Here is an 11978-nt window from a genome sequence, read left to right on the forward strand (position 1 = left end):
TATGTATGCTGCTCAGCTCAGTCTGGCATGTTGCTTGCATAACCAGCTTGATCCAATCATTAACTCCAGTCAGTTCTAGAAATACGCAATTTCCTCTTCATGACAATAACTGGGACATCGGCCAGATTGCATAAAGCCTCTTACATTAAACTGTAGGATTAGTTATGTTCTCACTATATACGGTTATGGTGTCTGATGCCACCCAGTGGACAGATTTATATTTATTCTTTTAAAAGTGCCAACAGTTATGGCAGTGAGGATTTGAGTCGCGTGTGACCTTCAGCTGCAACCAACACCTACAGGTTGGTCATCTGAGAACCTGCCTGGTGGCCCGCGGCCGAAAGTGTGGAATGAATCAGACTTGATAATGTCTTGATAATGTATAATGAGTTTATTATTATCTGTGTGTAACTTAATGTGTGTATAACCAAATTGATTGTAACATTTGTACATTATACTCTTAAATAAAAAAACTAAATTACTACATTGATTGTTCAGATGTGAGTGATTAAACTGATTAAACCTGAGACTAAATTCAAAACGCAATAGATTTGTTTAGGACGTAGCCCGGCACTATAAGCTTCAGAAACAAATGCCAGTCAGTGTGAATTTAAATACTGATTACCAAAGTCAATTTATCACAGTACAGAATCATTTTGATGTAACAACATAGTGATTTTTATATAGTACAGTAAGAATTCATACTAATTTTAGATTGTTTTACAGACAAATAGACAAAAGCATCCTGGAATGATTGAGATTCAAATAAAATAAAAAAACATTGAGACAAACATACACCTCTTAATACTTTGCTCTGATAATATGTTTGAAAACGCTTTAAAAGGAACAGAACGCCTCATCTCACAAGCTTAAAACCTACAGTATGTGGCTAAAATAGATTACAGTACTTAAATATAAAAATAGACTATTTTTCTAATTTGTTTGTTCTTTTAGTTCTGCAGTCTTCTTGATGGACGGATGAGATCGTCCGGTGTGTGTCAACCGGTCAGTTCTGTCCCTTCAGTGACACATCCGGGAAGTCATCTCTTTCTGCAGACATGAGACACACATAACTCAGAGTTAGAAAATACAGGGAAAAAAACTTGAGATGTTACCACACTTTAGGATGCAATAAGCAGGTTATTTATATATAACTGTAAGCTTATGAAGATAAGATATTGAATAAAAGCAACAAATACATAAAGCAAAGCAACATATTGAGATGTACTACTGTTGGGGCTAAGAGAAGCTACAGCACATCAACACAGTACAAGACAATGCTGGGTATAGCAAATAATAAAGGTCAATATCTGCACACTAAAGACCTCATGAAAGACGACACAGGAAGTGAGGATACCCGGCCCGGAGGGAGCCCGGGGTCCCCTTCTGGAGCCAGGCCCAGAAGGAGGACTCGTCGGCGAGCGTCTGGTGGCCGGGCTTGCCACGGAGCCCGGCCGGGCCCAGCCCGAAAAGGCAACGTGGGCAACACCTCCGCTTCTCCGTCCCGCGGGCCCACCACCTACGGGAAACAGCGATGGGGTCGGGTGCGCTGTCAGAAGGGTGGCAGTGAAAGCGGAGGGTCTCGACGGAGCAGACCCGGGCGACAGAAGCTGGCTTTTGGGGACGTGGAACGTCACCTCTCTGGGGGGGAAGGAGCCGGAGCTTGTGCGGGAGGTGGAGCGTTACCAGTTGGATCTGGTTGGGCTCACCTCTACGCACAGCGTCGGCTCTGGAACCTTACTTCTGGATAGGGGTTGGACTCTATTCTTCTCCGGAGTTGCTCAAGGTGTGAGGCGCCGGGCGGGTGTGGGGATACTCACAAGTCCCCGGTTGGGTGCTTCGTTGTTGGAGTTTACCCCAGTGGACGAGAGGGTCGCCTCCCTACGCCTGCGGGTTATGGGGGGGAAAACTCTGACTGTTGTGTGTGCTTATGCACCCAACAGCAGTTCAGAGTATACGGCCTTCTTGGAGACCCTGGAAAGAGTCCTGTATGGGGCTCCTGAAGGGGACTCTTTAATCTTGCTGGGAGACTTCAACGCACATGTGGGCAATGATGGAAGTCAGGGAAGCCGTCCGACTGAAAAAGGAGGCCTTCAGGGATCAAGTTGTATTTTGTTGGACGAACGCACTTATTGTAAGTCGCCTTGGATAAAAGCGTCAGCTAAATGCAATGTAATGTAATGTAATGTAATGGAGACACTTGGAAGGGCGTGATTGGGAGGAACGGCCCCCCTGATCTGAACCGGAGTGGTGGTTTGTTACTGGACTTCTGTGCTAGTCATGGATTGGCCATAACAAACACCATGTTCGAACATAAGGATGCTCATAAGTGTACGTGGTACCAGAGCACCCTAGGCAGAAGGTCCATGATCGATTTCGTTATTGTATCATCGGACCTGAGGCCGTATGTTTTGGACACTCGGGTAAAGAGAGGGGCGGAGTTGTCAACTGATCACCATCTGGTGGTGAGTTGGGTCGAGTGGCGGGGGAAGCCTCTGGATAGACCTGGTAAGCCCAAACGTGTAGTTCGGGTGAACTGGGAACGTCTGGAGGAGGCCCAAGTTCAGGAGGCCTTCAACTCATACCTCCGGCGGGCCTTTTCGGGCATTCCTGTGGAGGTTGCGGACATTGAACCAGAGTGGTCGGTGTTCAAAGCCTCTATTGCCGAAGCCGCGGCGAGGAGCTGTGGTCTCAAGGTCCTAGGTGCCTCAAGGGGCGGTAACCTTCGAACCTCCTGGTGGACACCGGTGGTCAGGGAAGCCGTCCGACTGAAGAAGGAGGCCTTCAGGGATTTGTTATCCCGGGGGACTCCCGAGGCAGTTGCAAGGTACCGACAGGCCCGAAGGGCAGCAGCCTCATCCGTGGCCGAGGCAAAGCAGCGGGTGTGGGAGAAGTTCGGAGAAGGACTTTCGGGCGGCACCTCAGGAGGGGGAAGCAGGGAACCATCCAAGCTGTGTACAGTAAGGATGGGACGTTGTTGACCTCAACTGATGGACTGTTAGGGCATTGGAAGGAACACTTTGAGGAACTCCTGAACCCGACAACTCCGCCCTCTATGTTAGAGGCAGAGCTGGAGTATGACGGGGGACCAATCTCCCGGGGGGAGGTCACTGAGGTCATCAAACAACTCCACAGTGGCAAAGCCCCGGGGGTGGATGAGATCCGCCCAGAAATGCTGAAGGCTCTGGGTGTTGAGGGACTGTCATGGTTGACACGTCTCATCAACATTGCGTGGAAGTTGGAAACAGTACCGAAGGAGTGGCAGACCGGGGTGGTGGTTCCCCTTTTTAAAAAGGGGGATCAGAGGGTGTGTGCCAATTACAGAGGCATCACACTACTCAGCCTCCCCGGGAAAGTTTACTCTAAGGTACTGAAGGAGGGTCAGGCCGATTGTCGAACCTCAGATTGAGGAGGAACAATGCGGATTCCATCCTGGTCGTGGAACGACGGATCAGCTTTTTACTCTCGCAAGGATCCTGGAGGGGGCCTGGGAGTACGCTTATCCGGTCTACATGTGTTTTGTAGACTTGGAGAAGGCGTATGACCGAGTTCCCAGGGAGTTACTGTGGGAGGTGCTGCGGGAGTATGGGGTGAGGGGGTCTCTACTCAGGGCCATCCAATCTCTGTACTCCCAAAGCGAGAGCTGTGTCCGGGTCCTCGGCAGTAAGTCGGACCCATTTCCGGTGAGGGTTGGCCTCCGCCAGGGCTGCGCTTTGTCACCAATCCTGTTTGTAATATACATGGCTCGGATTTCGAGGCGTAGTCATGGGGGAGGGGGTCTGCAGTTCGGTGGACTAAGGATTGCACCACTGCTTTTTGCAGATGATGTGGTTCTAATGGCTTCATCGGTCTGCGACCTTCAGCACTCACTGGATCGGTTCGCAACCGAGTGTGAAGCGGCTGGGATGAGGATCAGCACCTCCAAATCTGAGGCCATGGTTCTCAGCAGGAAACCGATGGACTGTCTACTCCAAGTAGAGAATGAGTCCTTACCCCAAGTGAAGGAGTTCAAGTATCTCGGGGTCTTGTTCTCGAGTGAGGGAACAATGGAGCGTGAGATGGGCCGGAGAATCGGAGCAGCGGGAGCGGTACTGCAGTCGCTTTACCGCACCGTTGTAACGAAAAGGGAGCTGAGCCAGAAGGCAAAGCTCTCTGTCTACCGGGCCATTTTCGTTCCTACCCTCACCTATGGTCATGAAGGATGGGTCATGACCGAAAGAACGAGATCGCGGATACAAGCGGCCGAGATGGGTTTTCTCCGCAGGGTGGCTGGTGTCTCCCTTAGGGATAAGGTGAGAAGTTCGGTCATCCGGGAGGGACTCGGAGTTGAGCCGCTCCTCCTTCGCGTTGAAAGGAGCCAGTTGAGGTGGTTCGGGCACCTAGTTAGGATGCCACCTGGGCGCCTCCCTAGGGAGGTGTTCCAGGCACGTCCAGCTGGGAAGAGACCAAGGGGTAGACCTAGGACCAGGTGGAGGGATTATATCTCTTCGCTGGCCTGGGAGCGCCTTGGCATCCCCCAGTCAGAGCTGCTTGATGTCGCCAGGGAAAAGAAAGTTTGGGGCTCTCTGCTGGAACTGCTACCCCCGCGACCCGACCACGGATAAGCGGGAGAAGATGGATGGATGGATCTGCACACTAATCTCTAGGGATGTGCTAAGAGTCCTTTTCATTTTCTCTAATGCTTCTTTTGGGGTTATCGAATGAAGCTTTGAATGTGGGTTGTCATTTTTTTTTTTAACCTGCTGTTAAAAATGTTGCTAGACTGCCCCCCTTTGTGTGCAGCAAGCACTACAGCAAACTGTTTGTTGGTCCCTGAAACAATTATGAAAAGCTAAAAACAGGCTAATATGGATATAGATAAAAACATGTTCTGAATTTTGGAAGAGAATATTTCTCTTTTCTAAATGGATTTTGAAACTCTCTGGAGTTATTGGAAATATTTGGATCACACAAGGCGGAAAAAGTCCTAAGCAGCCAATGCAGGAATCAAATTCTGCAAACAGTACAATACTAATAACGGAATGAAAAGAATGAAAAGAAAATGCAAACAAATAAACTGCGCAGCATTCCTATGTTAATTTATAATAAGAATGTCAACGTTATGAATGAAGCGTCAAACCATGCGTGCAGCCCTGCTAATCTCCATAGCCAACATCCAGCTTATTGTCTAAGACTTTGGTCACACGGGCCTTTGTTACAGTTTGACACATGCCCAACAGACACAGAATTTAGAGACTCTCACAATGGGTGGAGGGGTCAGAGGTGATCAATAGACAATCAGCACACAATCAATCACATTATAACATAAATTGGGGCAGTACAATAATCCATGACTGATTCATGAATTTCAAGAAGGACCTATTGTTAAAATATGATTTATAGAGATCCTGAAAAGAAATGTAAGTTGCTTAATTTGGGAACAAACATATATAAATATATGTCTGTATGAAATTGCAAGGTTTATTATAATTGCAACAAAAAGATCCAGGGTCTTGTTTGACATAAGTGACCTTGTAAGTTGTGCTGCTTACATGCAGATTGCGATGCATCCTGTTTCACAAATGATTGTCTCAGGTAAATTGCTGATAAATGTGAGTCCTACCAGGCTCTTGTATGCTCATGTATGCTTTACAAGTACATTTCAACAAGAGGAAATTATCTCATTTTGTAAATCCCCATCAATGACTTTTTATTTAAGTTTTTATACCATCTGTAAAATGCAAAATGTTAGGTAGTAAGTAAAATAAAAAGTACAAGTGATCTTTGATTACTGGCATCTTAAACATTTTTTTCTACTTTATGAGGTTTTTGAAATACAATATTTTAAACATGATTTTTTTTGTGTCAGCTCTGTCACTCACCAGAGGCTCCAGCTCTTTGTGGTCCGTGAGGTTGAACTCAGTGACAAAGTAATAGAAATGCTTATAGCAGGTATTGACGTGAGCCTCGGCCCCCATCTGGCTCACACGGTCAAAGTGGTGGATGTAGACGTGAACAAACACCCGGAACAGACGAGACAAAATCTTCTTAGCCACCTGCATGAAGGTCTTAGGGAAGGGAGTACCTGCGGGTCAGACAGATAAAGACGAGACAACACTGAGGTCAATCCAGCATGACCTTTTGACATTTGCTTCACAGAGAGGAACACATTTGAAATCCTGATGTGTTTAATGCAATAGTTACAGAATATTTACTGTGTTGAAACTTTCAGTGTGTGTCTTTGTCCTATGGAATCCCTCAGGTATGATACTAGCATGCTGAAGGGGCCCAGACAGTATCACCACATAAGCAAATGGAAAATCAACATGGCTTAGTCTGAGTGATAAGCCTCTGATCTCACCAAGTGATTCATTTATGTCGTTTTGCTTGAACTAATTCAATAATATTTCAGGAATCTGTTCCAGAGGGCACACGAGTCAGATGTTGTCTAATTATAGCCTCCTGTATACTGTGTGACCCATTTTTTAATCCATTGCTTGGATGTTTGTGTAGTTAGTCAGATTGCGAGCCACAGCAAAGGTATGCAAACAGATACAGAATGAGATAATGAGACACCGTCAATGCCACAGCAGCATAAAGGTTTACAAGTCATGTTTGTAATGTGCAACACTTTGGGTAACGTTATTAATTTGGCCTCCAAGATTTAATCTAATACATATTTTGGTTATCTAATAGAGTGAATTCAGATTTTTAAATGCCTTCACTCTGCATAATTGTATCTGTACCTCATTTTAACTTTGCAATGCATTCATTACATGTTCTTTATTATTTAAAAACGTTTTATTTTGGGATCTTTACTATGACTAGTGCTGGCATGAGTAGCCAATTGAAAGAAATACTAAAAATGTTTTACTCTTTTATTTCTTCTGTTTTTCTACCTGGCATTTTTAAATAGCCAAACTGCCGTCAATACTAGCAAACCAAATTGTTGAATCTTTTCATCCCAGGTTTATATTTGAATAGCGGCCTGCAACTCTACGGTGTGAAAGACGTTCTGTTTGTTTGCAGAAAGGATTCAGCGAGAGTTGTTTTTAAGATGACGTCACGTCAGTTTCACGCGTCTATGTTACGTGGATGAGCGGACAATCCTGCCTACACTGGAAGGTACTGTGGAGTGGAAAAACAAAATAGAGAACAGCACCTGGTACGAAAGAGATTGAAGTCTAGTCTAGCAAATGCGTATCATGCAGTGGAAACACAACATAATATTTGCTCTCTACAGGTTCATGAACCTCTTTAAAAACAGAACTACCTCTACTTGTAACTAGGGCTGGGCGATTTTTTCGGTTTTAACGATTAATTTGCATTTTTACTTTCCTACGGTTTGTGAAATGGCTGAACCGAAAAATCGCGATTTAAAAACATTTCTAGACTCCGCAGATTTGTTTTGCTTTAAGGGACTCCGTAGTAGCTTACTCTCTCACTTTCCAGAACGCGCACAAAACTCAGACACATTGCCTGTGACTACCCGATCTGCAGCTCTGTGTACACATATATCACTTAAATTATTCAATACATCCTTTGTACTGAAGTATTCAAGAGTAAATAAAGTAAATAAAGTTTAATATAAATGATTTGCTGTGGCCAATTGTTTTCATTGCATTTACAGACCCGTGTAAATCTCTGATACCACCCAATGAATGCATTGACTTGCTTGTAGAACCACGCTACACAAAACAGATAGCAACACCTATACAAACTATTTAAAAATAAAGGGGCTACTGTATCGACCTATATAAAGTATATAAATATTTTTTTTTCTTCAAAATACCAAAAATATCTTGCATTTTAGCCATGCCTCATTTCGCTCCATTTGCTTTTTCCAGCGCTGTTTTTGCAGGGGGCTGATTCTGTGAGCTGCAGCTGACCACGCCCCCCTGCAGGAGAGGGAAGCGTGCTCTGAGATCAGCTGCTGGGCGGTCTGTAGAGGGGGAGGAAAATAGATCTCCGTCCTCCGTGTTTTATTCTTATAGAAGTAAGAAGAGAAGTAATGGGGCAGAAACCCTCCTTGTTACGCAGCGGTCCAGACATAGACATCAAACGGCGACACATATTCAGTTGGCAGTTACTTTGGCATTAGGGCAGGGATATCTAGATACTTCCCAAGGTCTGACATCATGAAGTGTGCTACTTTTAAAGCAAGCAACGATGTTTTCAAATCTGTAATCAAAAAGCTCCTCAAAAACACTATCGAAGCAGTTCCTGCCATTGCTACGTTAGTTCAAACAGTAACAACGGACTACTTTTCTTAGCGGATGCATGTCAATTTAAATCAATACATAAAACTATTTTTTAAGTCAATAAAATCATTTTCTAAATCCATAAAAGCATTTCAATTAATATTAGGAGTCATGTCGTTACTTTGTTGAGAATGTGGCCATGTGTAATAAGCGGGATAATGTGCACATTGCATAATGTGACTTCAAGCCGATCTAGATCCCTCCGCAAAAAAAACAAAAACACGGCTCGTTCGCGGGCGAGAGCCGGCTCCCGCCGTTCACTTAAAAGAACCGGCTCTTTGAGCCGGCTCGTTCGCGACCCACACATCACTACTGACAGTGTCGTCTACCTCCCAGTCAGAGCAGGACAAAATTGAAGCTGAGCTGTCATCCTATTTGTTGTCGTCTGAGACAGACCCTGATACAAACCCACTGCAGTAGTGGAAGCTACATGAAGCTAACTTCCCAAGACTGAGTAATCTGGCCAAGAAATATCTCTCCATTCCTGCCACCCTTCGGAGAGGGTTTTCAGTACGGGGGGTAACATTGTAACATGCCAAAGAGCATGCCTCAAGCCAGAGGCAGTAGACAGGCTTGTCTTCCTCGCGAAAAACCTGTAGACAACTTCCTAGAAAGTTAAAGGGATGTTATTTTGTTTGAGGGTATTTTTTTATTATTCATTTCATTATCATTATTTATTATTTGTTGTATTTCATTTTACAAGTTTTTTCAGGGATGGCCTAAAAGAGATTTTTTTTTCAGTTTGATTTAAAAATAATCTTTGCACATTAATGACAGCCAAGTGCCGTGGTGCTGTTTTTATTTTATTATTTTTTATTCTTGAACAACTGATTTGTTCACATAGGCCTAGACTACTTGGTAATCTCATTTATTGGTATTGTGTTAATAAAGAAAATATGTATTTAAATGTTGCCTTGGTCTGGTTTGTTTAGAAAAAAACTGAAAAAAATCGAGGTTTAAATTGAAAATTGTCCATTAGTTAGAAAAAAAAAATCTCGATTTTATTTTTAGGCCAAATCGCCCAGCCCTACTTGTAACCCAGTTGCAGGCAGTACGTCTACCAGTTATGACCAGTTCAACCAAGTGAGAGTCCCCACAATCTACATTTTCTTTATTTTACAGGACAAAAGTAGACCTTAGAGGGAAATCTGAATTATAAATCTAACTTTGTGAGGCATAAATATGCTCCATTTTACTCTTCTGTTAGTTATTTTGTGACCCTTCATATGTATCCTGCCAGCCATCGTGGGGGTCCCGACACCAAGTTTGGGGACCACTGGGTTACAAATCTCAACTGTGAGAACCTGAATCATTATTTATCAAACATCACTGGGGGCTTTACTGTTGTAAATCACTTTGATGTGAATGTTATTATTCTGGATGGGCACTGATCATTATCTGTGGACCAGAATAGGAACTGAAATAGCCTACTGTGGTTGATTTAATTGATGTGAGTAATAGCTGGTCAATGCCCTCTTTTGGCGTTACGAGGAGTCTGTGAACATTGTTGATTTGTTGAGTTGATTATCAGATTCAGGGATTTGAACCAACCGCCTAATATTCTTTACAGTAGCCTTGTTGAATGTTGACAGCTAAGATACATTTTACTCTTTGATAGGACACGCAGAAACCAAAAACCTGCGACCTAATTCTGGATCTCAGCATGAAGAGTTTACCACACTAAAGTCTTAACACCATAATCTCAACACTTACCGACATTGGTGGGGAAGATGTTCTCATTGTTGACTTGTACCTCAATCCAATCCATGAGCAGACTCATGTATTTAGGGGCCGACAGGGCTGTGGGTCTCTTGTATTTGTGCTCGTCCTGCCAGCGGTATTCGTACCTGGGCCCTCCGGACATGACGGGGCAGGTTTGATCGGTGCAGGAGTCGCTGATGGTGCCGTAGATGAGGTTAATGCGGTTAAAGAAGTCTACCACGTGGACGGCGACCCAGTCGTTGAGGTCCTCACCGTGGGGCAGCTGCACGGCCATCTTCAGGTCCAGCCCCGCGTTCAGAGAGGCCTGGGCTTTCTTGTGCAGGTCGAAGCGCTGCGTCCCGGGCTCAAACTTGCGCTTGGGCCGGAATGTCCTGTCTTTGTTGAAGACTTGTTTAAGAGCCATGGACATTGTTGAGTGAGGCAGAGTCAGGCGATTAGTTTGAATGCTTTGTGTGTGTTATTTACTGTTAAAAAGGTTAAAAGGTTGTTTAAACAACCAGGGCAGAGTTTGTGTTATCAACTGTCTTCTGGTATTTGTTTCGAGTCAGTGTGTGATCCTGCATATGACAAAAGGAGGGAAGAGAAAGAAAGAAAGGAACAAAGTTTTATTAATAGAAGTATATTTTCGCTTAAATACATACTTTTTATAAAGAATGATTTGAGTTTACAACCTATTCCTCCTGCATCACAAAACTATTTCAATCTATAGCTGCAACTTCAACTCATTATTGATAACTCTACTGATGTTTTTTTACCGAGTAATCATATTTATCATTTGTCATATCAGAGAAAAGAGAGACAACTTTCCATCACAATTCCCAAGGGTCAAAGTACCTGAACAAAAGCAGCAAATCCTCAAAAGTAAGAAGCGTGAACTTGGTAATATTTGGCATTCATGCTTTTAAAAATACCTAAATGATTTATAAAGGATATAAATACTTTTACCTCTATTACTGATGTGTATTAAACATGTAATACATGCTGGCTTTACATAACAATGGCATCAGTGTTCCAGTTGTTTCATTGTCTTGGGCCTAGAGTTGCTTGCAGAGATGCAGCAAAGTATAAAACACTCACACACCTTCTTATGAAAATATAAATCCTAAATATCTTGAGAGCTAACCTTTTTTGTATTCTACAAAACATAAATACATGTGAAAGCTAATGATTATCACAAAACGCCGACGTTTTTACTTCATTATGATTTTATCTAGGCACTACATTGAGAAGAAGTGATGAAGCCAAATGCATTGATGGCAACCTGAACATCTTAGGTAGACGTGAAGTCTCAACAGAGACAGAAGCTTGCATTAAAGATGAAACATCGGCCTGAAGTGAACATGAGTCATTTCCTATTTCAGCCGTGAAAAACCAAGAATCTACGGAATGACAATAAAACCAAGTCACACGTCTACCACCCATATAACAGAGCATTACTAGCTTTATTCATACATTTATCTAAATACGACACCGTAATCTTCACAATGATGCGGACTTTAATTCGTTTTAAGCACACTTTCAAGGATAAAAGAGATTAAACAGCGGGGCACATGACGACTGTACGAAGTTTATTCGTGACGCGACATGCTAACTCGGGCTGACTTGTTGCTTTCTAAAGCAGCTACACACATAGAAAAGACAAACCCCACGCTATTCATAGTAAGGTAACATCACATGTTAATAAAAACCATACGGAAGCATGTATTACATTAGACGGACGATGAAACGGTGACGAAATCGCATAGTTAAAACAGCACTTTCACGAACTTACTTGTTCCGCCTTCCTGTTCCGCTCACTTTGCTTCGATCTTTTCTTATAGGAGATTATCTGGTTACCAATGAATAGTTTTAAATCTACAGCATGCACGACCTACATTATGGATACGTGATACATGATGAATAATTACTGCTAATTCAATAAACATCTCACTTTAATAAAAGAAACTAATGTCTGACTCCTCCCTACCAAACGAAAAGTACACCAGTGTCGAGTTAAATCCGTCGGTGGCTACTTCC

The 11978-nt window shown here is 43.4% G+C and overlaps 1 protein-coding gene across 1 annotated transcript; it reads right to left on the reverse strand.

The window, feature by feature from the left end:
* Positions 1–605: 605 nt before the first annotated feature.
* mob3a (MOB kinase activator 3A) lies at positions 606–11964 on the reverse strand. The gene is made up of 4 exons (XM_034209504.1): positions 11734–11964; positions 9954–10519; positions 5862–6064; positions 606–1050 (listed from the first exon to the last, which is right to left on the reverse strand). The coding sequence occupies exons 2-4, from the start codon at positions 10369–10371 to the stop codon at positions 1021–1023; spliced, it is 651 nt and encodes a 216-aa protein (XP_034065395.1). The 5' UTR covers positions 10372–10519; positions 11734–11964; the 3' UTR covers positions 606–1020.
* Between the last annotated feature and the right edge of the window lie 14 nt (positions 11965–11978).

The sequence above is a fragment of the Gymnodraco acuticeps genome, unplaced genomic scaffold, assembly GCF_902827175.1.
Source record: "Gymnodraco acuticeps unplaced genomic scaffold, fGymAcu1.1, whole genome shotgun sequence".
Lineage (NCBI taxonomy): Eukaryota > Metazoa > Chordata > Actinopteri > Perciformes > Bathydraconidae > Gymnodraco > Gymnodraco acuticeps.

What these genes read in the sequence shown, in the direction of transcription:
- mob3a (XM_034209504.1), bottom strand. Translation starts at nt 10,371, where the DNA reads ATGTCCATGGCTCTTAAACAAGTCTTCAACAAAGACAGGACATTCCGG. An exon ending in CATCTTCCCCACCAATGTCG is followed by an intron (nt 6,065 to 9,953) that starts GTAAGTGTTGAG and finishes TCTGACCCGCAG; the next exon opens with GTACTCCCTTCCCTAAGACC. An exon ending in ACAAAGAGCTGGAGCCTCTG is followed by an intron (nt 1,051 to 5,861) that starts GTGAGTGACAGA and finishes TCATGTCTGCAG; the next exon opens with AAAGAGATGACTTCCCGGAT.